Source organism: Theropithecus gelada, chromosome 13 (genome assembly GCF_003255815.1).
Source record: "Theropithecus gelada isolate Dixy chromosome 13, Tgel_1.0, whole genome shotgun sequence".
In the NCBI taxonomy this organism is placed as follows: domain Eukaryota; kingdom Metazoa; phylum Chordata; class Mammalia; order Primates; family Cercopithecidae; genus Theropithecus; species Theropithecus gelada.
The window spans coordinates 7,959,792-7,985,207 of NC_037681.1; the positions used below are offsets into that span (position 1 = coordinate 7,959,792).

General features: G+C 47.0%; 1 protein-coding gene across 3 annotated transcripts in view; it reads left to right on the forward strand.

Annotated features, from left to right (window-relative positions):
- EDAR (ectodysplasin A receptor) overlaps window positions 1-25,416 on the forward strand; it is a 93,852-nt gene that overhangs the window by 26,040 nt on the left and 42,396 nt on the right. Inside the window, exon 2 of one of the 3 annotated variants that reach the window (XM_025354477.1) lies at window positions 20,791-20,905. The exons of the other annotated variants lie outside the window; for them this stretch is intronic. Within the exon in view, the coding sequence (XP_025210262.1) occupies window positions 20,831-20,905 (75 nt within the window). The 5' untranslated portion in view covers window positions 20,791-20,830. The remainder of the gene's footprint in view (window positions 1-20,790; window positions 20,906-25,416) is intronic. 3 annotated transcript variants of the gene reach the window in all.

The following is a 25,416-nucleotide window of genomic DNA, read 5'->3' on the forward strand; positions in this document are numbered from 1 at the left end:
AACAATTCGACCACTGGGACTCTATTCTAAAGAAATAATTAGAAGTCTGTCCACTGTGTCTTTTATGTACGTTGTGGCATTCATTATAATAGTGAAAAACATTGAAATAAAGTTGAATGTCCAACCTTAGGGGATACTCTTGGTACCTTCACATGGTGGAATACTATACAGCCATGTTCCTGAAGAGTATTTCAAATGAAGAGGCTCATTAAATCCTTAAGCAAACAGGATACAAAACTCAATATACAATATGACTCCTAATGATATATCTATATATCTATACATAATAAAAGGAAATATATCAAAATCTCAATAATGTTTCCATATAGTAGGACCAGCAGTGATTTTTAGTTTTCTTCTTTATACTTTGACATACTTGAAAACTTTTTACAATTAGTATAGACTGTTTTTATAATCAGGAAAATGTGAAAAAAATGGAAAACTTATCAGTGACTGAGCCAGTGTGGTGGAAGTTGTCATCCACTCTTCTGCTGGCTGACGGGGCAGCAGAGACAGGTGTGCACCCTGCCCTGGCTCCTCATGCCCCCATCTTCCAAACATTCCAGATTATACTCATTCTTTGCCTGCTCTGAAAAATTCTGGTATCCTGTATTTTGGGGGAGCACTGCAGGTGAACCCATAGAGGTATTCATCAGCAAGAGCGTCTTGAGAACATAGACCACCCCCCACTAAACATTCTGAGGCAGTGATCACTTTTTTTGTTCAGACAGTCTCTTAGGAAAGTGTCAAACCAGATCCTAAAAACACAGAGTTAAAACCTTGGGGAATCCTCAGTTTGGGGCTGCCGTGGACAAATAGAGAAACTGCAACCCCGGGGATAACTGGTGGTTGCCAGGACACCCAGGCCAGACTGAACCAGGGCTGGAATCCCCACCCCGCTCCTCTTAGCACCCTGTCCTATCAGTGGACCCAGCCACAGGGTGTGCAGGGTGGACAGGCCAGCACCCAGCCTCCCTTCTGGGAGGGCACTGCTTTCTCAGAGCCACCGTGGCCGCGTTAGTGCATCGTGACATTGACTGAGTGGCTGCCAACTAGCATGTTTTAAATGGAAAGGGACCATGTAGTATAGCACCGCGTAACATGGTCTAGGATGGAGAATGTCATGTAGGGCAGGTGTTGGTTTTGCGCGGATACGTGTGTGCTTGTTGTATATGTAAGTGTGTTTAGAGAAGGCTTGAGTTTCTTGAGAGACCTGTGGAAAAGCTGGTGTCTCGGAAGACACGTCTTTCTCATTTTCAGCCAGCGCTCCTCATCAAGCTCCTGAATCCCCTGCAGACATTTGGCTCTCAGAAGGCAGATGTATGCTGGGGAAAGGCAAAATCCCCACTGCCCACTGCCCCGGCAGCCATTCACCGGGTATCCAGAGCTGAGACCCAGGGCACACGCCACATCTGGCACTGGCCTGGCTGGAGCCCCAAGGGTGTGTGAGGCCCCAGCTCCCCTCAGTCCCATGACTGCTGTGAGAACCAGGTCCCTTGGAAACCTGACAACCTGAGTCATCTTGGCACAGGTTTTAAGCATCACAGAGAAACAAAGCATTGAAAGATGCAATATTCTGTTCGTGAAAGACCCAGGAGGACATGCACTGGGTTGGATCAGGGAGAGCCCCAAGTCACAGCACAGCGCCCCCTGCATTGCAGACACTGGGGAGCTCTGATTTCTCTGCTGCGTGTCTTGCTCTTTGGGAAAACAAATCTCCAACACCAGATCATCTCTGCATCCCCAAGGCTGTGAGAGTTCCCAGATCCCAGACCACACGGCTCCATAGGCCATCATCTGCCCCTCTGCACAAACTTGGCCTTGCAATGGCCCCATCAGCTTTACTGAAGCCTTGGCTTCCCTCAGGCCACCTGCCACCAGCATGCCGCACGTACACTGCATTAATCACGATTCTAACTGTTTCAGAGTCAGGAATTCATGGAAAGCCACAGAGAGCTAGTGTTGACACACATATTTTTCTGACTCTAGCCCACTTTCTAAGCATGATTTTGGGAGCACAGTGTCCCGTTCTTCATGGGTGCCAATTCCAATGGCCTCAGCCACTGGCCATGGAGGCCACTTCATGAGGACTTGCAGGACAGTGGCATTCTATAATGTGGATGTGGCTCTCAGGTTCTCTCGTGAACTGTGTTGTCACCTGCCCCAAACCTGGTGCCATTTCCCAGCCAGCCATGAGCCTGGAAAGCCCACTATCTCTGGCTGACACTTCCAAGTGGCCGTAAGGTCACAACATTCGACAAAATCAGAAGCTTTGCTCTTGAGCTTTAGGTCTCCTGGGCCAGATATCTTGGGGTGTTCCAACAAAAGTCACCTGCAGAGGCCTGAGAGCTGGACTGGGGCCTCTTAACCACAGAGACTGACTCCTGGCTCTGCCATTGCTAATCGAGTGGCTATGGGGTGCCCTCCCACTGTCCTTCTGCCCTCTATGCTGTGCGTCCTGGTCCAGTGTCTTGCCGTGCCCCCCAGTTCTGCCCCCTGCCTGAGCACACCCACCCTGTGAGCCTTCCACCTTACCCCATGGAAGGCACTGGCCTGAGTTTTGTTGTTTTTTTTTTTTCCTGCTAAAGGAATGACTATTTCATGGTTATTAATGAAAGTGATAGCAATTCCCTGTGTATTTATCTTAGATTATGTGGTCGTTACGAGCTGAAGTACCTCAAGCAGCCAGTCTGCGGTTGATTTGAAAACAGGCGAGTCTCAACAGTGAGCTTAAGGAAAGGTGTCAGGTATAAATCTTGTCTTCAAACAGCCAGGGTGCATTCCAGACTTCAGAGACACTTCTTTGTATAAAGGCCCTTTTTTTCTCTCCCGCCTTTCTTTTTCTTGGGCCTGGAGGAGGATGAAAGTGCAGGGGTGTGTGCGTTCGTTTAGTCTGATAATGAGGGTGAGGCTCACGGGCATGGTAATTTGGCAGCTTTGGCACTTCCTGTAACAGTTTTGATTTTTTTTTAATCCGAAGGGCTGCTTAAAGACAAGCATTTTTTGTTAAACTGCTGGTAGTTCATTTTATGCAGGAACTGTGCAATTAATCTTGTTTATATTAAAGAGACAGGTTGCTTTTGTCAGCTTTCCTGTGCTATAATTAATGAAGATCAAAAACGTTACAAAAACATAATATTTAGCTTAATGCAGATGAGGCTAGGCAACAGCTGCATCAATTAGAGGAGCAAAAGGGGAAAGAAATACCTTTTGCTTCGGAATAACTCGGATGCATGAAAAAACACGGATTGTGAGGCTCCTCACCTCCGCTCGCCTCCCCTGGTAGGCCCGGTGAAGGATGGGGTTTGGACGTCAAATAGTTTGTAAGGCCACACCAATTATGTTGTAAATGCAGTTGGAGGCACCTACACTTAACCCACGTTTATCCAGGTGTGTGGCTGTGGATTAGAAGCATGGAGCCTGAGGACCTCTGCGGCAGAGGAGGGTGAAGAAATCAGATGGCAGGCAGAACCTGATAGAACCATCCAGCCCGCTGGAGGGCCTCCATGAGCCTGGGGCCACTTGATTTATAGCTCTCTATTTGAAGGACTGTCATGAGAAACCAAAACAGTGATTAGATATGCCCAAACAGATGGCATTACCTGCCCGTGACTTCCTAAACCAGTGACTAAGACCTTTGGCTTCCGCAAGGGAGTTCAAACAGGGTCATCTCTGCCGATAAACAACAGGCTTTGCTCTGTCTCATGAAGTGAAGGTGAACAGCTACCTGGGAGCCCACCAGAAATTTGGTGGAGCTGCAGTGTGAGGGCTGGAACTGGCTGTCAGTGGCACCCAGGCCAGTTACCTCACTTAGGTTTCAAGGAATTAAGGCCTGGGGAAAGTGTAGAAATGCAAGTCCCATAGTTAGAGAGCCTTGGCTGGGCGTGGTGGCTTACGCCTGTAATTCCAGCATTTTGGGAGACCGAGGCAGGCAGATCACCTGAGGTCGGGAGCTTGACACCAGCCTAACCAACATGGAGAAACCCTGTCTCCACTGAAAATACAAAAAATTAGCCGGGCATGATGGTGGGCACCTGTAATCCCAGCTACTCGGGAGGCTGAGGCAGGAGAATCACTTGAACCTGGGAGGCGGAAGTTGCGGTGTGCTGAGATCCTGCCATTGCACCCCAGCCTGGGCAACAAGAACAAAACTCTGTCTCAAAAACATCAAAGAGCCTTCGCCTTTTCTGCTGAGCTTCAAAACTTGGGATCCTAATCGTAAAAGTCCAGGACAAGGAGGGATATGCAAAATGAATCATAACCCAAATATTTTCAGCAAATTCTGGTGACACAAGAAGGCGGCTGAGCAGATGGAAGGAACTGCCCATAATCAAGCATCTATGAGGGAAATGTCACTGTCAGTCAACCATCTAACCAGAAAAGCACCCAAGGGAGTCTTGCGCCTTGCCAGATTTCAATGTCATGTGAAGTTTCTTCGCTACCCAGAATACACTGGTAAACATCAGAACCTGCTGGCGTGAGAGACTCTTGGTGCAACGGAGGGATTTGAGTGGCATCAGGAATGCCAGTATTCTAAACCAAATGGTGTTCCTACCTGAAACCAAACCAAAGTCATCTCCAAGTTTTAGAGGACACCTCTATAGGCATCATAACACTCTCATGCCCTTTAACTTCTGCTCTTCAGAATGTATAAAAAGGGCATCTCCAGCCAGGCACAAAGATGTTCATTGCAACTGTATTTATGATAGTGAAAATTGGGAACCAACCTGAAGGGCAAACATTAGGGGATTGGTTGATTTAATTATGGCTTGTGCATATGATGGGATACTTCAGTCCATTAAAAAGGCTGTCGTTAAGAATAATTAAGACAATAGGGAATGAAATAGTCAAACCACAAGTAGCCCGAACGGTGTTTTAATTTAATTTAATTTATTTTTTTGAGACAGAGTCTCGATCTGTCACCCAGGCTGGAGTGTAGTGGCGTGATCTCAGCTCACTGCAAGCTCTGCCTCCCGGGTTCACGCCATTCTTCTGCCTCAGCCTCCCGAGTAGCTGGGACTACAGGCGCCTGCCACCACGCCCGGCTATTTTTTTTGTATTTTTTTTTAGTAGAGACAGGGTTTTGCCATGTTAGCCAGGATGGTCTCAATCTCCTGACCACGTGATCCACTTGCCCTGGCCTCCCAAAGTGCTGGGATTACAGGCATGAGCCACCGTGCCCAACCTCTAATTTTATTTTTTGAGACAGAGTCTCATTCTGTCACCCAAGCTATAGTGCAGTGGTGTGATCTCGGCTCACTGAAACCTCCGCCTCCTGGGTTCAAGTGATTCTCCTGCTTCAGTTTCCCAAGTAGCTGGGATTACAGGCATGCGCCACAATGCCATGTTGGCCAGGCAGGTATCTATATTTGTAGATATATATACATGTATATATCTACAAATAATAATATATACAAAATAATATATACAAAAAATAATATATACAAAAAATAATATACAAATGTATATATCTACAAATAAGGGACTGAAAGAAAATGCCAAAACCCAAAACTGATGGGTTATGATTTTATTTCCTCTTTATATTTTTCTTTTATTTTCCAATTCTTCCATAATTGAAAAATAATTATATTACCTTGCATTCATTAGCATTTACTGTTGTAAATACTTTATACACATCATCTCATTTAATTTATCTCATTAATCCTCACATTCTGACCTAGGTTCTATAAATATCATAATTTTACTGATAAGACAACCAAAGCACAGAGAGATTTATTACTTGTCCAAAGTTGCATAGCTAGTAAATTAAGCCCAGATTTGAACCCACGAAATCAGACATCAGAGTCCTGTTCTTATCATCACTACCCTTTAATGCTATTATTAAAATTAGTTGTGAGCACTTCCCTGGGGGAGAAATGCCAGTCACTCACAGCCTGGTGGGAGTTCCTGTATAAGATTATCTTCCTGGCCAGGTCCAGTGGCTCACGCATGTAATCCCAGCACTTTGGGAGGCTGAGGCAGGTGGATCACCTGAGGTCAGGAGTTCCAGGCCAGGCTGGCCAACATGGTGAAACCCTATCTCAATTAAAAATATATATATACAAAAATTAGCCAGCCATAGTGGCGGGCACCTGCAATACCAGTTACTCAAGAGGCTGAGACAGGAGAATCGCTTGAACCTGGGAGGTGGAGGTTGCAGTGAGCTGAGATTGTGCCACTGCACTCCAGCCTGGGCAATAGAGTGAGACTCTGTCCCAAAAAAAGAAAAAAGAGATTATCTTCCCAGTGACAGATGCTTGAATAAAGGTCACTGAGGGAATGGGACAGAGGAATGCAGACAGAGACACAGACATAGAATTCAAGGACCATATATACCAGGCACAGGGCTGGGTGGGATGAGCGTTGACTAAGATGAAAAGAGTAAGGCATGTGGCTCACAGTTTTGCCAAGGAGAGTGGGTGGGGAGCCTTTTCCAAGGATAGTTTCAGGACTGGTGGCCACATAATGGGATAGAGACCACCACACCTGTCCAAAGTTAGCAGGACGAGAGAGGGCAGGTTGGTTGCAGAATGTCTGTGAAATTCCTTTAAGTAATGAGCTATTCAAATGGTAAACATATACATTAAGATGGGAAAATGGCAGCCCATGTATCTTGGGGTATAGATCTTGATGTATAGCCATCTGCCCACACACCACCATCCGCTGCTGGTCTCTGGAACAGGATCTTCCATTCTAAAGAGAAAATGATCTAGGACACAGTGTGGAAATGCCATCTATGTTATCTAGGTTGCTATAACTGCAGGATTTTATAAGAATATGGTGAGGGAATTGGTGGATAAGGTGTGTCACTTTTCCTCACTGAGAGACCATAGCAAAAGATCGTAGAGAGGATAGTCTTATACAAAGAGAGGAACTCCTTTAATTCTCTTTGTCTGACCCTAGAAGACTTATCATGCTTTTCAGGAGCAACCTAAGAAGTTTTAGGATCTTGATAATCTTTAGTGTCTCACTCATAATATGTAGAAAAACATTATTTCAAAGGATATCCATATTCTTGATCCTTCTTACCAGTCTGATTCAACTTCATTTGACTCTTGGGCACACAAATGGTGTTGAAGAGCAGAGGAAAGACTCAAAGCCTCAGAACCATTTTCTCCTGCCTAACTGTCCTCTCCTCCCGCCAGTTTTCTGGTGCTTCCTTTTTGTTTCCGTTGCCACCAGCCTACCTTAGGTCCTTGTTCACATAGCTGCCTCAAGTGTCTCATCAGTCACATTCATCAGACAATGACACCACCAAATTAGTCTTCCTAGAAAATCATCTGGTTGTGTCCTGGTCCACCAAAAACAACTCTAGAACTGGACAAGTATGGGAGGTAACTGCAACTGTCATCAGGCATTGGACAACAAACAGCACTGGACCGTGATCCTTAAGAAAAGTAAAATATACCCATTCACCCCGGCTTCCTAGCCAGAGGGAATTTGTAGACTGCAGTGAGACCAAGCAGGAAGGATGTCTTAATGAAATGAAGAGGCAGAGTTTGGAGATAAAGTATCTAGAATTTGTGGAAGAGGATACCAGAGAAGAGAGTGCTGCACAGAAAAAAGTCCCAGAAATCAGCATGAAGTTTACCTGTGGGTCTTGGCCAAGACTTGGCACAAGCTAGCAGACAACAGAGAGCAGCTGTTGTGGGCTAAGGGCTGAGCAGAGAGCTCAGATGCCTCACAGGGATAGGCAATTCTGAAGCATCGGCTTAGCCACAATACAGAAAGCTCAGCCACCACTTTGAGCATTCAGTAGAGACTCTAAGAGCACAGATGGATTATTTGTAACACAAAGGATGAATGCTTGAGGGGATGGATACCCCACTTTTCATGGTGTGGTTATTATGCATTGCATGCCTATATCAAAATATCTCACATACCCCATAAATATATACACCTACTACATACAGACAAAAATTAAAAAATTTAAAAAAAAAGACCTCAGAAAGTCTATACCTCGGGAATAAGGATAATGCCTTGGAACTAAAAGCAAAACCATAAATAGACCAACCCTAATAAAGAAAAAAGTCAAGCCTGACAGGTTCAGGAGGATCTTCCAGTAATTTGACACTTGCCCAGAGTAAAACTCAGTGCTATTTAAAGTAGATTCCACATATCATTACGATGTCTGGCATATGATAAAACATTACCACACATATGAAGAAGTAGGAAAATGTGACCCATAATCCAAAAATAATGAATTCAATAGAAACAGAGCCCAGGATAATCCAGATGTTGGAATTAACTAAGACTTTAGAACGACTCATATTAATATGTTCAAGGATTTAAAGAAAAAGTTGGATTTAATCAGTGAATAGATGGAGAATCTCAGCAGAGCAAGTGAGAGTATTTTTTAAAAAGGAAATCCTAGAAGTGAAAAGTATATCTGAAATGAAAAATTCACCAGAAGGGCTTAACAATGTATTGGAGGCTGTAGGAGAGAGAAGCAGTGAATTAAAGTCAGATCAATTGAACCTTCCTAATCTGCATAATAGAGTATTTAAACAATTTCATCATGTCCTCATTATTCAGAAATCCCCCTCTCCTATCTTGTGTACTTAAAGGAAACAAAATCCTGATATTTAAGGTATTTTGTAATTAGTCACCAAACTACCTTCTACCCAATCTCCCAATCCCCTTCACATTAACCCATCGTTTCAACCAAATCAATAAACAAGCTGCCCCAGGACCTGCACCTCCCGACTTTGGCCCCTCCACACATGGTGCTCATACCTGAAATTCTCTCCCCTCTTTCAGGTCCTTGCGATGATACCAAATGCCACCATTTCACCAATGAAACTTTCTTCAATGTGCCTAACTAGCAATGTGATTTCTCCCTTTTGACCTTCCGTCAAACAAACAAATGAAAAAACAAAGCAGTAACAAGAGAAGAAAAAACCATGCTTTTGCTTCTTTGTGAAAATATTCTTGGTCCTGCCTGCATGGTCCTTTGTCTAGGATCTAAGCCCTCTTATTAGACTGTAAGAGTGTCAAGGGCAAGTCTGTGTCTTACTCATCATTGTACACCATTCGGTACGTCAAGAGACCTTGTGAAGATCATAATGTCTGCCGAATTAATTGAAATATAACTGTGATTTGAGAAGATAGTCCATAACACAGGCATTGGTTCTGATACAGTGTTGCCAAGAGCTTTCACTGCATATCATAGATCTAAGAGAACCTCATGGACTAGCAGAAATGGAAGAACTTTTAGAATGATCTAAAATAAGACCCTCATTTTACAGTTAAAGAAATTGCAGGCTTTAGTGAAGTGTCTTACCCAAGGCCCCATCCTGATCCAGTGCCCTTCCCTGTAAACCATATCACCTTTATACCTGTGCCAATATCTATACAGGATTGCATATAGGATTTGGAACAATAAATTTAAACACACATTTAAATTTTGACAAGAATAAGCCCCTCCCATCAAGTTGTGCTTTATATTAAATTCATTCCAATTTTCCTGGAGTTCACTACCTGCTAGTACAATAATCACATAAGACATCCTGGCCTTTCTGGTCGAATTCCCGTATGACCTTGGACACAATGCTGCCCAGCTAACAGAAATAATTGATGGTTCAGTTCTTTGTGACCATTTGCTAAGTTCAGAGTTTCTTCAGTACCTGTACAGTAGTGTGGTCATTGGAATTACATGGCATTGGCCTGGACAAATGCAGAAGACCGATATTAAGACCCTCCAAGACACAGCTGCTACAGGGGGAACTGAGCTCCTATAACCAGGAGAAGGGGAAAGATGGGTTTCTGAAAAAAGGCTTCAAGTTACATAGAATCCTCTCGGGATGCTGAGAAACTCCCAGGGCAGGTAGTTATCAGCCTGGTGAGCAAGTGCAAGAAATAACTGGATTATGAGAGGTCTGGCTCTCAAGTGGCCCCTTCAATACAGAAGCATCAGTGTCCCAGAAGCTGCACAATGGACAGCAGACAAAGGCTGCAGCTGAGTCCCCCACCTGGCAGCTACCCTTGGTTGAAGAAGCCTGCCTCATGCAAGGTCACACCCCTTCCTGGAGACCTGGTTAATGTGGATGTGTGAAGGCCTGGGCCCCTTGCTCCAGTTCAGGACAGCTCTGTAGGGCCATCCCTGTGCTGAGAATGTATTGCCCCTTCTGCCAACAGTGTTGATTCCAAAGTTTCTGATAAATATCTCGCACTTACATCTCCAGCCCAAGATCTGATTCCTGGAGAACTGGACTCATGAAAGGAGCAAGGGCAGGGATGAAGGCTGAGGGCAGCTCCAGCAGAGCAGAGGGGACAGCACATGGCTGTGTGTTACATCCAGAATGCAGACTTGGAGCCTTGTGGTGTTCAGGATGAAGTCACACACTGTCCAGCTTTCAGCCACATCATGTCAGAATATGAACGAATAAACAATCTCTTGTGCTTCCTAGTTGATCTGGCCCTGGCTGGCTCAAGTGCTGTTAAACACCATCAGCCCTGTAAACAGAGATACAACATGCTCTACATAAAGACATCACATCTAAATTAGCTACAGGCAGTGGCATGCACCTGTAGTCCCAGCTACTCTCCAGGCTGAGGCGGGAGGATCATTTGAGCCCAAAAGTTTGAGGCTTCAGTGAGCTATGCTTGATTGAGAACCCCATGTCAAAAAAAAGAGGAGAGAAAAGGAAAGAAAGAAAGAAAGAGAGAGAGAGAGAGAGAAGGAAGGAAGGAAGGAAGGAAGGAAGGAAGGAAGGAAGGAAGGAAGGAAGGAAGGAAGGAAGGAAGGGAGGGAGGGAGGGAGGGAGGGAGGGAGGGAGGGAAGAAAGACAGAAAGAGGAAGAAAGAAAGAGAAAGAAAGAAAGAAGAAAAGAAAGGAAGAAAAGGAAGGAAGGAAGGAAGGAAGAGAGAGGAAGGGAGGAAAGGAAAGAAAGAGAAAAAAGACATGACGTCTTAGATGGCTGTCATCTGTTCTGCCTTGTAGGGCTGAATATGTCCCTTCGTGTGCTGCATTCACTCTTCAGCCAGCAGGCCCCTCCTGGGGTCATAAGTGCCCCTCCCCATGGCACCATGTCCAGGCCGCACTCAATGAATAAACCGTCTGACAATTGATTTGTCCAGTTTGCTTCACCCAATCTCCACAGTTCCCCCTACTCCCAAATACATTTGTAACTTCAAAAACCTCAGGAAATGAGGGCGTTGGCCTCCATGAGATCATAGAATCTTTGATTTGGAAGGGACATATTACTCGGAGGTTATTTTCCAGTCACATCTGCTTCTAAGGCACCATGAAGACCTAGCCCATGATAAATCACTGGCTACATACATCATCATCATCATAAATGAGTCACTCTTTCTCTTTGGAGTTTGAGAAGAAATAAGGACATGCATGTTCCATATGGCACACAGGACTGGGGTTCAGTGGCCTCTCTGGTTGGGTGATTAGTTCCTGCAGCCCCAAACCAATCCTCCCATCTCATACCTCAGATGATTATGTTTTATGAGCAAGAGGGAGAAATCTCATCACATTTTTAGGAAAAAAAAAAAGATTTTATGATGCAATTAATTGCAAGTCATGCACTGGTTTGGAGGGTGTTTTCTAAGACTTGATGGCAGCAGGAAGTGGATGTCCCCATAGAGTTGTGGGATGCAGTAGGCAACATCATTCAGAGCCAACTGCAGGCTCAGGCCAAACACAGCTGTTTGTCAGCACAAGATGCCCAAGCTGTATCTTCCCACTAACTGAAAAGCAAAATTATCCAATATCATGCATGTGAATATTAATGCATTGCTTTTCTCTTTAGAATAATTAATACTTGTATTATTGCTTTTATTAAAAATAGCCAATGTTAGCCAGGCTTGGTGGCTCACACTTCTAATCCTAGCACTTTGGGAGGGCAAGGCAGGTGGAACACTTGAGCCCACGAGTACAATCCCAGCATGGGCAACATGGGGAAACTCCATCTCTACAAAAAACTACAAAAAAATTAACCAGACATGGCGTTGCAAGCCTGTAGATTCAACTACTCAGGAGGCTGAGGTGAGAGAATCACTTGAGCTCTGGAGGTCGAGACTGCAGTGAAGCCATGATTATACCACTGCACTCCAGCCTGGGTGACAGAGTGAGACTTTGTCTAAAAACATATGTGTTTTTAACTAATTTTTTTAGTTTTTTAGTGATGGGGGTCTCACTATCTTGTCCAGACTGGTCTTGAACTCCTGGCCTCAAGTGATCATCCTGCCTCAGAATCCCAAAGTGCTGGGATTATAGGCATGAGCCACCATGCCCAGCCAACTCTACTTTTTAGTATATGATGATTTGTCTCTGTTTCCCCAGCCAAATCTCATCTCAAACTGTAATCCCCACATGTCCAGGGAGAGACCTAGTGGGAGCTGGTTGGATCATAGGAGTAGCTTTCGCCAGGCTGTTCTCATGATATTGAGAGTGGTTTTCCCCATGCTGTTCTCATGATATATTGAGTTAGGTCTCATGATATTTGGTTATTTATCATGTCTGGTGCTCCCCACTTCACACTCTCTCTCTCTCCTGCCACCATGTAATACGTGCCTTGCTTCCTCTTTGCCTTCTGGCATGATTCTGAGTTTCTTGAGGTCTCCCAGCCATTCAGAACTGTGAGTCAATTAAATCTCCTTTCTTTATAAATTACCCAGTCTCAGGTAGTATCGTTATAGCAGTGTGAGAACGGACTAATACAGAGAATTGGTACTGGCAGAGTGGGGTACTGCTATAAAGACAACCTGAAAATGTGGAAGCAACTTTGGAACTGAATAACAGAAGTTGAAACAGTCTGGAAAGCTCAGAAGAAGACAGGAAGATATGGGAACGTTTGGAACTTCCTACAGACTTGTTGAATGATTTTGACCAAAATGCCAATAGTGATATAGACAATGAAGTCCAGGCTTAGGTGGTCTCAGAAGGAGATGAGGGACTTATTGGGAACTGAAACAAAGGTCACTCTTGCTATGCTTTAGCAAAGAGACTGGTGGCATTTTGCCCCTGCTCTAGAGATCTGTGGAACTTTGAAATTGAGAATGACGATTTAGGGCATCTGGCAGAAGAAATTTCTATAGCAAAGCATTCAAGATGTGACCTGGCTTTTTCTGAAAGCATTCAGTCATGTGCATTCACAAAAAGATGGTTTGAAATTGGAACTTATGTTTAAAAAGGAAGCAGAGCATAAAGGTTTGGAAAATTTGCAGCCTAACCATATGGTAGAAAAGAAAAACCCATTTTCTGGGGAGGAATTCAAGCTGGCTGCAGAAATTTGCATAGGTAACAAGGAGCTGAATGTTAATAGTCAAGACAATGGAGGAAATGTCTTCAAGGCATGTCAGAGATCTTCACACCAGCCCCTCCCACCACAGACCCGGAGGCCTGGAAGGGAAAAATGGTTTCATAGGCCCTATGCAACCCCAGGACTTGGTGTCCTGCATTCCCAGCCACTCCAGCTCCAGCTGCAGCTAAAAGGGGCCAAGGTACAGCTCAGGCCATTGCTTCAGAGGGTGCAAGCCCCAAGCCTTGGCAACTTCCACTTGGTGTTGGGACTGCGGGGGTGCAGAAGACAGGAGTTGAGCTTTGGGAGCCTCCACCTAGATTTCAGAGTATGTATGAAAATGCCTGGTTCTCCGGGCAGAATTCTGCTGCAGGGGTGAAGCCCTCATGGAGAACCTCTACTAGGGCAATGCAGAAAGTAAGTGTGGGGTTGGAACCCCCATACAGAGTCCTCACTGGGGCACTGCCTAGTGGAGCTTTGAGAAGAGCACCACCATTTTCCAGACCCAAGGATGGTAGATCAACTGGCAGCTTGAAAATCCACAGGCACTTAATGCCAGCCCATGAAAGCAGCTACAGGAGCTGTACCCTGCAGAGCCACAGAGGCAGAGCTTTCCAAGCCCATGGGAGCCCACCCCTTGCATCAGCATGCCCTGTATGTAAGACATGGAGTCAAGGAAGATTTTGGAGCTTTAAGATTTAATGACTGCCCAGCCAGGTTTCAGACTTTTTCATGGGTCCTATGGCCCCTTTGTTTTGGCCAATTTTTCCCATTTGGAATGAAGACTCAATGGCTGTACCTCCATAGTATCTTGGAAGTAACTAACTTACTTTTGATTTCGCAGGCTCATAGGCAGAAGGGATTTGCCTTATCTCAGATGAGACTTTGGACTTTTGGGCTAATGCTGGAGTCAGTTAAGACTTTGGGAAACTGTTGGGAAGGCATGATTGGTTTTGAAATGTGGAAAAAAAAAAAAAAAACAAAAAAAAACGAGATTTGGGAGGGACCAGAGGTGGAATGATAAGGTTTGGCTCTGTGTCCACACCCAAATCTCATCTCAAATTGTAATTCTCACATGTCGAGGGAGAAACCTGGTGGGAGGTGATTGGATCATGGCAGTTTCCCCATGATGTTCTCATGATAGTGAGTGAGTTCTCATGAGATCTGGTTGTTTGATATGTATCTGGCACTTCCCTTTTCACTCTCTCTCTCGCCACCATGTAAGATGTATTTTTCTTCCCCTTTGCCTTCTGCTATGATTGTAAGTTTCCTGAGGCCTGCCAGCCACGTGGAACTGTTTGTCAATTAAACCTTCTTTCTTTATAGATTACCCAGTCTTTATAGCAGTGTGAGAATGGGAGAATGGACTAATACAACTCCACTTTTTAGTATGTAAAATATATGTTTGGCCAGAGAGCCAACTTTTTAAGAATTGTTTGGTGCTGCCAATATTCCTGACACCAGTTCCTGAGGGGTTGTCTTTGTGCATAATTCAGCTCTGCAAGTCCTTACCAAGTCCCATGGTGTGCAGGCACAGGGTGATGCTGAACACATTCAGGTGTGTGTTGTCCCAGGTGCTACTCCCATCACTGTCACCTGTAGGTATTGACATGAGTTTGGGGTGTATCTGAAGAGCCTGTGATAAAGTCAGGGGAGGCTGAGGATACCCAGTCATGCCCTGGTGCATTTTGTACCTGACAGCTCCTCACAGCTGCTGGGACACACTCTGAGCACATCTCACAGGGTGTGGAGGACTGCCAGGAGAAGGGGCTGGTGTGTCCTCGGAGTCACCAGAAACTTGGCAGCCCTCCCAAATGTCAGATTCCTTCATGTCTGAGGACTAACGCTGCCAGTACTACTACAGAGAATGGAGTGAGAAAATGCAATTGAGTCATTAGTTTGCTTGAACTGTCTTTTACTTTGAGGAAGAGTCAGATGGAAGCATAGGATAGAATAGGCATCTTCATGATAAAGTAACATGTGCCCCTGGCAACCCACATTCTACTTTCCGTCTCTGTGAATCTGACTGCCCTGGGGACCTCATACAAGTGGGATGACATGATATTTATCCTTTCATGACTAGCTTATCTTACTTAGCAAAATGTCCTCAAGGTTCATGCATACTGTAGCATGTGTCAGAAAGTCTTTGCTTTTTAAGGCTGAGTAATATTCCATTGTGTGCGTGTGTCAGAAATTCTTTCCTTTTTAAGGCTGAGTAATATTCCATTGTGTGCCTGTGCCATACTTTGTTTATCCATTTGGGATCCACGGCATTTAGAAATAAATAGATCTCAAATTTTTAGGAAGTTAGCTGCATTTTTATTTTCCATTCATTTCCAGTCCTTTTTCCTGGCATTCTTGGTGACTGGCATTTAAAATGCAGGCAGTGCCAACAAGCCCAGCTTATCCATCCTGTCCAGTCCTCTGTTGGCTCCTGTTAAGACCCAGAGACATTGTCCCTTTTAGTAATTTAATAAATTAATAAGTCTCAAGGCTTTAAAATAGGTTTTCATTTTATTTTAGTACTAGCATACTCTAGTTCCAAATGCCTTGGCATTGCTTGGGGGCTCTTGGCATGGGGATAAATAAATAAATGGCCTTGGAACTGCTGGAGTAGTGAAATGCATAATGAAACACCTAATAAAAGATGTCTTTAAAGATTACATGCTTGGACTTAGTGGCATAGCATCCCATTGGCCCCTGGAATATACAGTGCCCCAGGACGGGGAGCTCGCCCCCACCCAAGCTGGGCTTGGCTGAGTGCCTTATAGCTGTTGCTCCCCACACAGGATCGAGCTTCCTGAGCTGTCTCATGGACAGGCAGCGCCCATATGCATAGTCACAACTCCTTTGCACATTCAAGGGCAGAAAGCACCAGACCGTACAATGCAAGCCAGACAGCAGCGGGCAACTTTTTCAAATCACCAGACTGGTATAAATAATATGGTGATCATGGAAACCTTGCCCTTTGCACCACGGGAAACATCCAAGCAGGGACACCCTAGGCCTTCTGCTCATGTCAAAGGGCTCAAAGAACCTCCCTGGCATCAATTCCTCTGGGACCTGCAGGTGGCAGGGACCACAGCTCCTGGCCTAGGATTAGAAGCTTGGTCTCTGCCGTCAGCTCTCTGGCTCAGCCCTCTCCCTTGACTCTGTGACCTCAGGAAGGTCTGAGACCGGCTCTGTGTGGCAGCTCCCTCCTCTGCACCGTGGGGGCGCTGCAGCCTCTCCCTCCCAGGCCAAGACACCGGGGCCCAGGACCTCTCCTGGTTTTGCTGCCTGTGCCCACCCTATCCCCCACCCTGGCACTTAGCCCAGCAGGGCTTAGTAAGTTCTGCTGAGGGCAGGAATGTGGGCCAGGTCTGCTTGTGAAGGAGCCCATTATCAATCCAGGAGAGCCTGCTCCACCCACAGCCAGATTAACAGCCCCATGAGGTTAGAGGCAACAACATTGCCTCCATGGCCATGGCCATCGTTGCCGCAGCCATAGTCAGACTATATTAAATTATCAGCGTATTTGTGAAGGGCCAATCCAGCGCCAGACTTGTCATTAAGCCTCCCCAGCATTGCAAGGGAGGCACTCACTACTCCCCACTTAACACATGGAGTCAATGGCGGCTCAGAGAGGGTGAGCGACTTGCTAAGGTCACACAGACAGAGGTGGGAGAGCCGAGGCACAATGCCATATCTACCGACTTTCGACACTTCTACACAGCTTTGGGAACAGAGGTCGGGGTATATTAGCAGAATATACCATTCCTGCTGAACAGAGGCAGGAACAGAGTGTTCGCTCCTACGTGGCTGGATAGCAATTGCATGTGTACATTCCTGAGAAACCACAATCTACATCAAGCCTTTTACATTCCAAACACTTCCACATGCATTCACCTCAGTTTACCCTCTGAGAAATGAGTGAGCAGGAAAACCTGTCTCCGTGTTTTGGAAGCAAGGTAACTGAGGTGGGTGGAAATGGCATGCAAGGTCACAGGCTCAGAGCAATTCTAGTCTCTGCTCAGCCCCGGGCTGGCATCCAGCCCTCTGCCCCAGCCTGGGGTATGCTGCGGAGCATCACAGAGTAGCCTGGAGAAAGGAGGGGTGCTCAGCCCCATGGATTCATCTCCCCCAAACTGGAGAGCAGACACCAGCCACCAAGAAAGAGCCCAGAAAGGATGGCTGCTGTTTCTCAACACACCAGGCCACGGAAAATACACGGAGTCTTCACTCGATATTTTGTTGTGCTCGGAAGTGAGTCCTCCCAAGCCCGTGGTGACTGCCCCGTGTCACACTGGTTCTGGATCATTCGGACTAGTCACCACCTGCCCCAGCAATCTCTTTTTCAAAAAGTTTGTCCAGGACTTCAGTAGTGACATCAGCTCTTTCACCTTGGAAAAAATGCACAGAGTAGAGAGAAGAATACGGTGTGATTGCAGTTTAATCTGTGTCCCATTAATACATAAATTTAACTGTATAAAGAATGAAGTAAGCCAGAAATGAAAGGTTTTACTCTGATCCCCAAGCTCTGAGGGACAGAAAGGCTCCCCTCCATTTCTCCCAGGGTGTAGCAGAGACCACTGGAGTTGGAGCAGATCCGTCTCAGGTGCTCTGGCTAAACCTGGAGGTGCCTTTGCTAAGCTTGCCCTTCTCAAGGCCTTCCCGTTACTGTACTTCTAAAGACAATGACGAAAAAACGAATTCTCTTTCAAACCGGTAGAACAAGACCCTGAGTTTGACAGGAAGGATCCAAATTTATGAGTTACTTGCTTCATGCTGGGACTCGAAAGTAAGGGAGGGAAAAAAAAGCCCACTGTGAAAGGGACATTTAATGGTTATTTATAGCCCTGCACCATCCGGGTCACCTGCCTGGTGAAACGCCATCTGTGCCGGGTTACCTCCACGTCAGCGAAGGGGCTGGGAAGGTATGGTCTAATCCCAGGATTAGGAGCAGGGAGAAAATCCATCTATTAAATAGTTCAAAACAAACAAACAAACACAAATCCTACCCACTCAAACTTAAAAGACTGGGAGCCTGAAAATGTTTTTGTTGCTGCTGTTGAGTTTTCTGAGCACACCTCCTCCTGAAGTTCTCAGGGCATGAACCTTCATGAGAGTCCAGATGGCCAGGGTTGTGCCTGGGAGCTAAGCTGGCTTCATGGTGAAAGGAGAGGTGGAAACAGGAACGCGCTGGAACCGCAGGGCTTCCGACATCTTCAAAGGCCTCTAGTGTGGGAAGCAGGTGGCGGAATCGCCTGCCTCGTGGCCTCACTCAGTGCAGACTCACAAAATGAAGACACCATTTATGTCTTCTAGAACGGGAGGGAGACGGGGATGCTGGCCCCTGCCGTCCGCGTGGTTCATCATGGTTCACCTGGCCTCACCGAGAACCTTCTAACTGCCACAGGTCCACAGGGTAGGATGAAACCAAGTCCATGGCTCCAAGCCCGGGCCCCTTGACTCACTTGGAGCCCTTCCTCCCCTCAGCCCCAGCCATCGCCAGCCTTTCTCTTGGCTCCCAGACCTCTGTTCCCAAAGCTGTGTAGAAGTGTCGAAAGTCGGTAGATATGGCATTGTGCCTCGGCTCTCCCACCTCTGTCTGTGTGACCTTAGCAAGTCGCTCACCCTCTCTGAGCCGCCATTGACTCCACGTGTTAAGTGGGGAGTAGTAGGTGCCTCCCTTGCAATGCTGGGGAGGTTTAATGACAAGTCTGGCACTGGATTGGCCCTTCACAAATACCCTCAGCAGGTTGAGAGATGGGGCCTCTGCCCCCAGCACACACACCTGCAGCTCCACTCCCAAACACAGGTTCCAGAAGAAACCCAACAGACCTTATCTTAGGCACCTGTGCAGCTTCCATCACACAAGGAGCACCTGAAAGGCAGCTGCCTTCCGCAGCCAGCGGGGAACCGTGGCGTGGACAGGCCTCTCTGTGCAACAGAGCTTTGTCGGCTGTGACCTGATTAGCTCCCACCTGCTGTCGGGCACTGGCCTCCTTGGGCATACACGTTCACTGAGGCTGGAAAGAGGCTGCCAGGACCAGGGCAGAAGTGCCCTGGGGCAGTGAGGGCCTCACACATGGGCTGTGTACTTGTCTGAGCCAATTCTGTGTGCAAGCATAGCACACATCCTAGGAGAGAAGGCTTGGATTGAGGGGATTATTTACAATGGCGGTCAGGTTGTTGTAGGGCACTCACACCATCTTTTGGAAGTGACTTTTTGAGAACTAGTCCCTGGGTGGCTCTGGGCCAAGGAGATCGTTTTCCTTCTCCTTCGACCCTTCCCTATTGGCCATGCCCACGGCTGCTGCAGGGAACCCTCAGAGCTGAGTGTAACTTACCCATGGCAGCTGCCAGCTGGCCAGGCAGGGTGGCCAGGAAGCCCCTCAAAGGGAACAGCTCAGGGGAAGCTGTTTGGAAGCTCAGTGCCTCCGCCTTGCCCTGGTGACTGGCAGGAAGGTTGTGAGCTACAAGGACTCTCCTCTGGCCAGAGCAGATTCAGAAAAAAACTGGGGGCAGCCCCTTTGGGAACCTGCCTCATGTTTGAGTCACTGACATCAAAAGCAAGGTCAGGACTGCCGAGGTCCAGAAAACAACCGAAAACCATTTTGCAAATGTAGTCTTAGCAAAAACAAATGGAATGGGCAAATGGAGAGACATGGTGGTTTCTGAATGCAGTGGAATACGATTCGGCAATAAAAAGGACTAAAGTCCTAATTCCCACAACGCAAACGCACCACAGGTATTACATTCAGTGAAAGAAGCCAGCTGCCCGATTCCATGTATATGAAGATCTAGAACAGGCAAAAATCAGCTTAAATGTATGGTGACGGCCGGTGACAGCCCAGGGTGGGGCAGGTTGATGATCAAGGGCACAAGATACGCTCTGGAAGAGATGGGCTCTGTATCAAGCCACACGGGGTGTATACATGTTATCAAAGTCTCCCAGCTGTAACTGGAAATATGTAAAGCTTATTGCAAGTTAATTACAACTCAAAAAAGCTGATTATTTTTAAAACTATCAGTAATAAGAATACAAAAATCTGTGCCACTAATTAGGACTTCAACTTGTAGGTTCTTATGGGACATGCAGACTCTGAGAACACCGCTCTCATCATTCTACACTGTTGCCACTGGAAGCCCACCCCGTTCAGCCCCACATCATCGCGTGGTGTGACATGTTGTAATTGCGCTTAGTCTTTGCTCAGAAGCTGTTTCTTTGTTATTCTGCACATGACTCCACATTCACATTGTGTGACGATGGCACTGGATGCTTGATACAGAGGAGGAGCAGAGAGCCTGGCTGCCCTCACCTCCGCCCCATCTGGGACTCAGGCATGGCCCAGGGGAGCCCAGAGTGCACAGGCCACGTGCTGAGATTCCCACTACTCCCTGGGCTCATAGTAGCTTCAAAGGGGCAGCTGAAGTGGGGAGTGGGAGGCATGGGCTGCAGAGTAGGGGGCACGTGGCCAGGCTCGGCCATGGAGGAGCCACACATACTTTGCCAGCCCACGTATGTCCTCCCTCCCTCCACCTTCCCCTTCAGACCATCCGAGCCATCCTGGGAGGCTCAGCCTCCACCACCCATGTGGGCGCCTTCTGAGTTATCTACGATAGCCAGCCTGAGAGGAGCAGCAAGCCCTCTCAGGCCCTCGGGACAGGTAATAATGGCAGTCATCGTTACTGCCTCTTCATGTTGTTGCCTGCAGCAGCTGTGTACTATTTTAGACTCTATTGATCCCGGTGCCAATAGATGGTTCATCTTCTTCAACTTCCTTAACTTAGAGGCTATCATCTCCGTCAAATTGATGTCTTCTGTCTGGCTGACATAGCTTGGGATTCTAGCAGCGTGTCTTTCAGTGATTAAGGATTACGTTCTTGTTTTGCTTTTGTAGTGAAGCAGAATCGGTGTCACTGGGACACGTTCATGCAGGAGGCCTCGTCTCCATCACACCACAATTATTTTTTTTTTTTTTTTTTTGAGACGGAGTCTCGCTCTGTCGCCCAGGCTGGAGTGCAGTGGCCGGATCTCAGCTCACTGCAAGCTCCGCCTCCCGGGTTTACGCCATTCTCCTGCCTCAGCCTCCCGAGTAGCTGGGACTACAGGCGCCCGCCACCTCGCCCGGCTAGTTTTTTGTATTTTTAGTAGAGACGGGGTTTCACCATGTTAGCCAGGATGGTCTCGATCTCCTGACCTCGTGATCCGCCCGTCTCGGCCTCCCAAAGTGCTGGGATTACAGGCTTGAGCCACCGCGCCCGGCCACCACAATTATTTTAAGGTGCCAACTTTCTGTTCTCTAGTGGAGTCCAGATCCAAAAGGAATTGCTGGGTCTGGGGGAGGCAGGGCGGACTGAAGGTATTGCTTCCCAAATCTCTGAGCTGATGAGAGCAAAGAAATGCAGACAAGAGCTGAGGGAGGACCCAGCACAGTAGCCCATTGGCAGAAAACAAGAAAGAGTTCTTGGTTTTATCAGAATGCTGTTCAGCAAATAACTCATTCATCTATTGCTGAGAGAAGAGGGTATAGCAATGGCCTTAGAGGGGATACACTGTGACTGCATTTCCTAACGGGACATGTTCTCCTCCTCCCAGGCCTCACCCATGCTGTTCCCTCTTTCTCTCTACTTTTCCGTTGTGATTCCTGGCTAACTCCTAGCCATCTTCCTGGGACTTGGGACAGTCCTCCTGACCTCCCCACCTGGTAATCTGTCATTAGCACCCATTTTCACACACACATACTCTGTACTAGACACTTGAAATCAGGAGTTCAAGAACAGCCTGGCCAACACGGTGAAACCCCATCTCTATTAAAAATACAAAAATTAGCCAGGTGTGGTGGCACATGCCTGTAGTCCCAGCTACTACGGAGGCTGAGGCAGGAGAATCGCTTGAACCTGGGAGGCGGAGGTTGAGGAGGTTGCAGTGACCTGAGATTATGCCACTGCACTCTAGCCTGAGTGACACAGCAAGACTCCGTCTCAAAAAAAAAAAAAAAAAAAGGAAGGATGAGCGGTATGTGTATTAAAATGCTGGAGAGTGGCTCCTATCATGTTTCAACAAACTTCATGTTAATATGCTTATATGAGTCCTACAGTGGCCAGGCACGGTGGCTCACACCTGTAATCCCAACACTTTGGGAGGCTGAGCTGGGCAGGTCATGAGTTCAGGAGTTCAAGACCAGCCTGGCCAACATGGTGAAACCCCGTCAGTATTAAAATTATAAAAATTAGCCGGGTGTGGTGGCAGGCGCCTATAGTCCCAGCTACTCAAGAGGCTGAGGCAAGAGAATTGCTTGAACCCCGGAGGTGGAGGTTGCAGTGAGCCTAGACTGTGCCACTGCACTCCAGCCTGGGCGACAGAGCGAGACTCTGTCTGGAAAAAAAAAAAAAAAGAGTCCTAGAAAAACTTGCATTTTGTAATTTAAAGCAATGCATTAGTTACGATAACTTTCCTGATTTCACCCTGAAAATGCTTTCACTCAATTTTGATAAGGCAAAAAAGTAGGGTTTTTTTTTTTTTTCAAAACTTCTCTGAGCTTGTTAGTTCGACAAGATCCTTTCAGCTCTGAGGCATTCAATGAAACAGAAATGAAATTGTGAACACATATCTTTACAGCGGGACATTGGAATGAGGATAATTGCTCTCCCTCTGAACTTCTGCATGGAGATTTGCAAGCCGCGTTATTTTCGTGAGCAATTCTCCAAGAGTGCAGAGCACCCAAGCACCACAAGCTGCAGGAAAGGCTGGAGAGAGCTTCTTGCTCTTTGAGACGTCAGCCCCACTTCTGTCTGTGTACAAATGCACACACACACCTGCTTCATAACATAATTAGCATTCCAAGAAGCCCCAGCCTAGTCTGACAAGCAACAGTAACCATGTTGGTGTTCAGAAATGTTTTTAGGCCATGACTGTTTACTGCACTTCAGAAATAATCATCATTGTCACTGGTTTATATGTAGGAAAATAAAGACTAACGGAAAAAGTTGATTCAAATAGAAAGATGAGATGTGAACAGATAATGTCCAAAATACTGATTTTCCATGCTCTTACTGCCTCTGTGGGTTCTGCTGAAGAGTCAGCGATCCACAAAGAGTTCTGAAGAATTGGACATGCTTATTTGTATTCGTAGTGATCCTTCAAAAGAAAATCTAGAAGTGAGTAAGTGTTTCATGCATTATATTTATTACTCTATGTGCGCAAGAATATCTATTTTCTGAGTATTATCTCAATTCAAATTAACAAAGTTGAGAACTTGGATTTTAAATTTTCAACTCAAACCAACCTCTCTGTCCACGTCTTTTGGGAAGGCCCCACCCCAGGGCTCAGGGCCACTTGGTTTGCCCTCATCCGTGCCCCTCCAGGCAGGTCTCCTGGGCATGGGGCCTGTCTGGGTTTGCCACATACACACACACATACATTCACACACACACACATTCATATGCATACACTCATACACAGATACACACACACACATTCACACACACACATTCATATTCATACACTCATACACAGATACACACACACATGCACACACGTACATTCATATGCATACACTCATACACAGATACACACACACACATTCGCATACACATACACTCACACATGTAAACATACACATATGCACACACACATACACATACAGACACCCACACACACATATTCACACATACTCATATGCAGATACACTCACACATAAGCATACTCACACACACACATATGCATTCACACACACACATACAGTCACCTACACTTACACATGCATCCATTCATACATACACACACACATACCCTTATACACACACACATACCCTTATACACACATACATTCACATATACACACACACACATGCTCACATATACACATACACACATCTACTCACACGTATGTGCTCGCAGACAGATACGCATACACTCACATGTATGCACACACTCACACCCACATGTTTGGGGTGGGCAACACCTTTGACAGACTTAGGGCTTGAGAGAATTCAGGGACACAGCCCACCGCCTTTGAGCGGCTGCCAAAGGTCAGTTTGCCCCTCATAGCCCTGAAATCCTCACCAGGGAGTTTGCAAATGAAAGGTTTTCAGTGCAGTGATAAAGAAGAGTGGCTGCTTGTAAACCCCGGTGTGATGCTGTTTGAAGCTCTGGGACCCGCCAGTGTGCTCTGTTGCCAGTCACTTCTGTGTCAGCGTCACCCTCCGCTCCAGCCTTGGGAAGGACGGCGCCTGTGGTCTTGACAACACGTTTGGCCTGTGCTCTGCGTGTCTGTTCCCTGGCACAGCACCGGGGGGCCTCCCCTGCCTGGCCAGAGAGGCTGGGAACAGGACCGGCTATTTAATTTGTGGGGTCCAGGGCCAAATAGAAATGGGTCAGAAATCACTGAGGACTTCAGGCTGGCAAGGCCAGCAGGACACTAAGTGCGGCATGGGGCGGGAGGGACTCCAGGCTACCTTCTCTGCCTTCCTCCTGCTCCAATGAAACAGATCTGACTAAAGCGGAAGCGGAAAGAGAATGAATCCCTCTCCTCCCAATGTAGTATTAATTAGCACCACCGGCTGAGACAGGGAAGATTCGGAGCTGTAAATCACATCAAATGGAAGTGTTTTCAGCTGCTCTGATGATGACCTTGCGGGCTCCCCGCAGGGCAGGGAGGTCTGTCTGGGTTGATGGGAAGTGGGGGCCCTCAGGGAGGCTGAGGAGCAGGGTGTGGGGAGGAGGCCACCAGCAGCCTCCCCTCGGGTCTTCCTGTAGGAAGGAGAGCGTGGGAGGCCAGGGGAGCAGAGTAGTGCTGGGTGGGCAGGGAGCCGCAGCCAGCTCTGTGGCCGCCTCCCAGACACAGGCAGCTGCCAGCACCTTGCCTCCAGCCGTGGAAGAGCTTATGCCCATGGAGCTGGGTGGGCCGGCCACAGCCTCTCCCCTCCCTGTCCATGATGTGGTCAACCCAGGCGTGGTGAGCCCTGCTGGGCCAGGCCAGGTGAGCAAGCCGGAGGGATGGAGAGGGGCCACAGACACAAGCGACATCCGCCCTATAGACTTTAAAAGGTAACTCCGAACCATCAGGCCTGCCAAGGCTTCCCACAGCCACCTGGTCTCAGCTGCTTCCCACAGATATGAGGTGTGGCCCTTTCAGGGAGAACCTTTTGGAAGAGGTGGCACCGTCACAGTCAA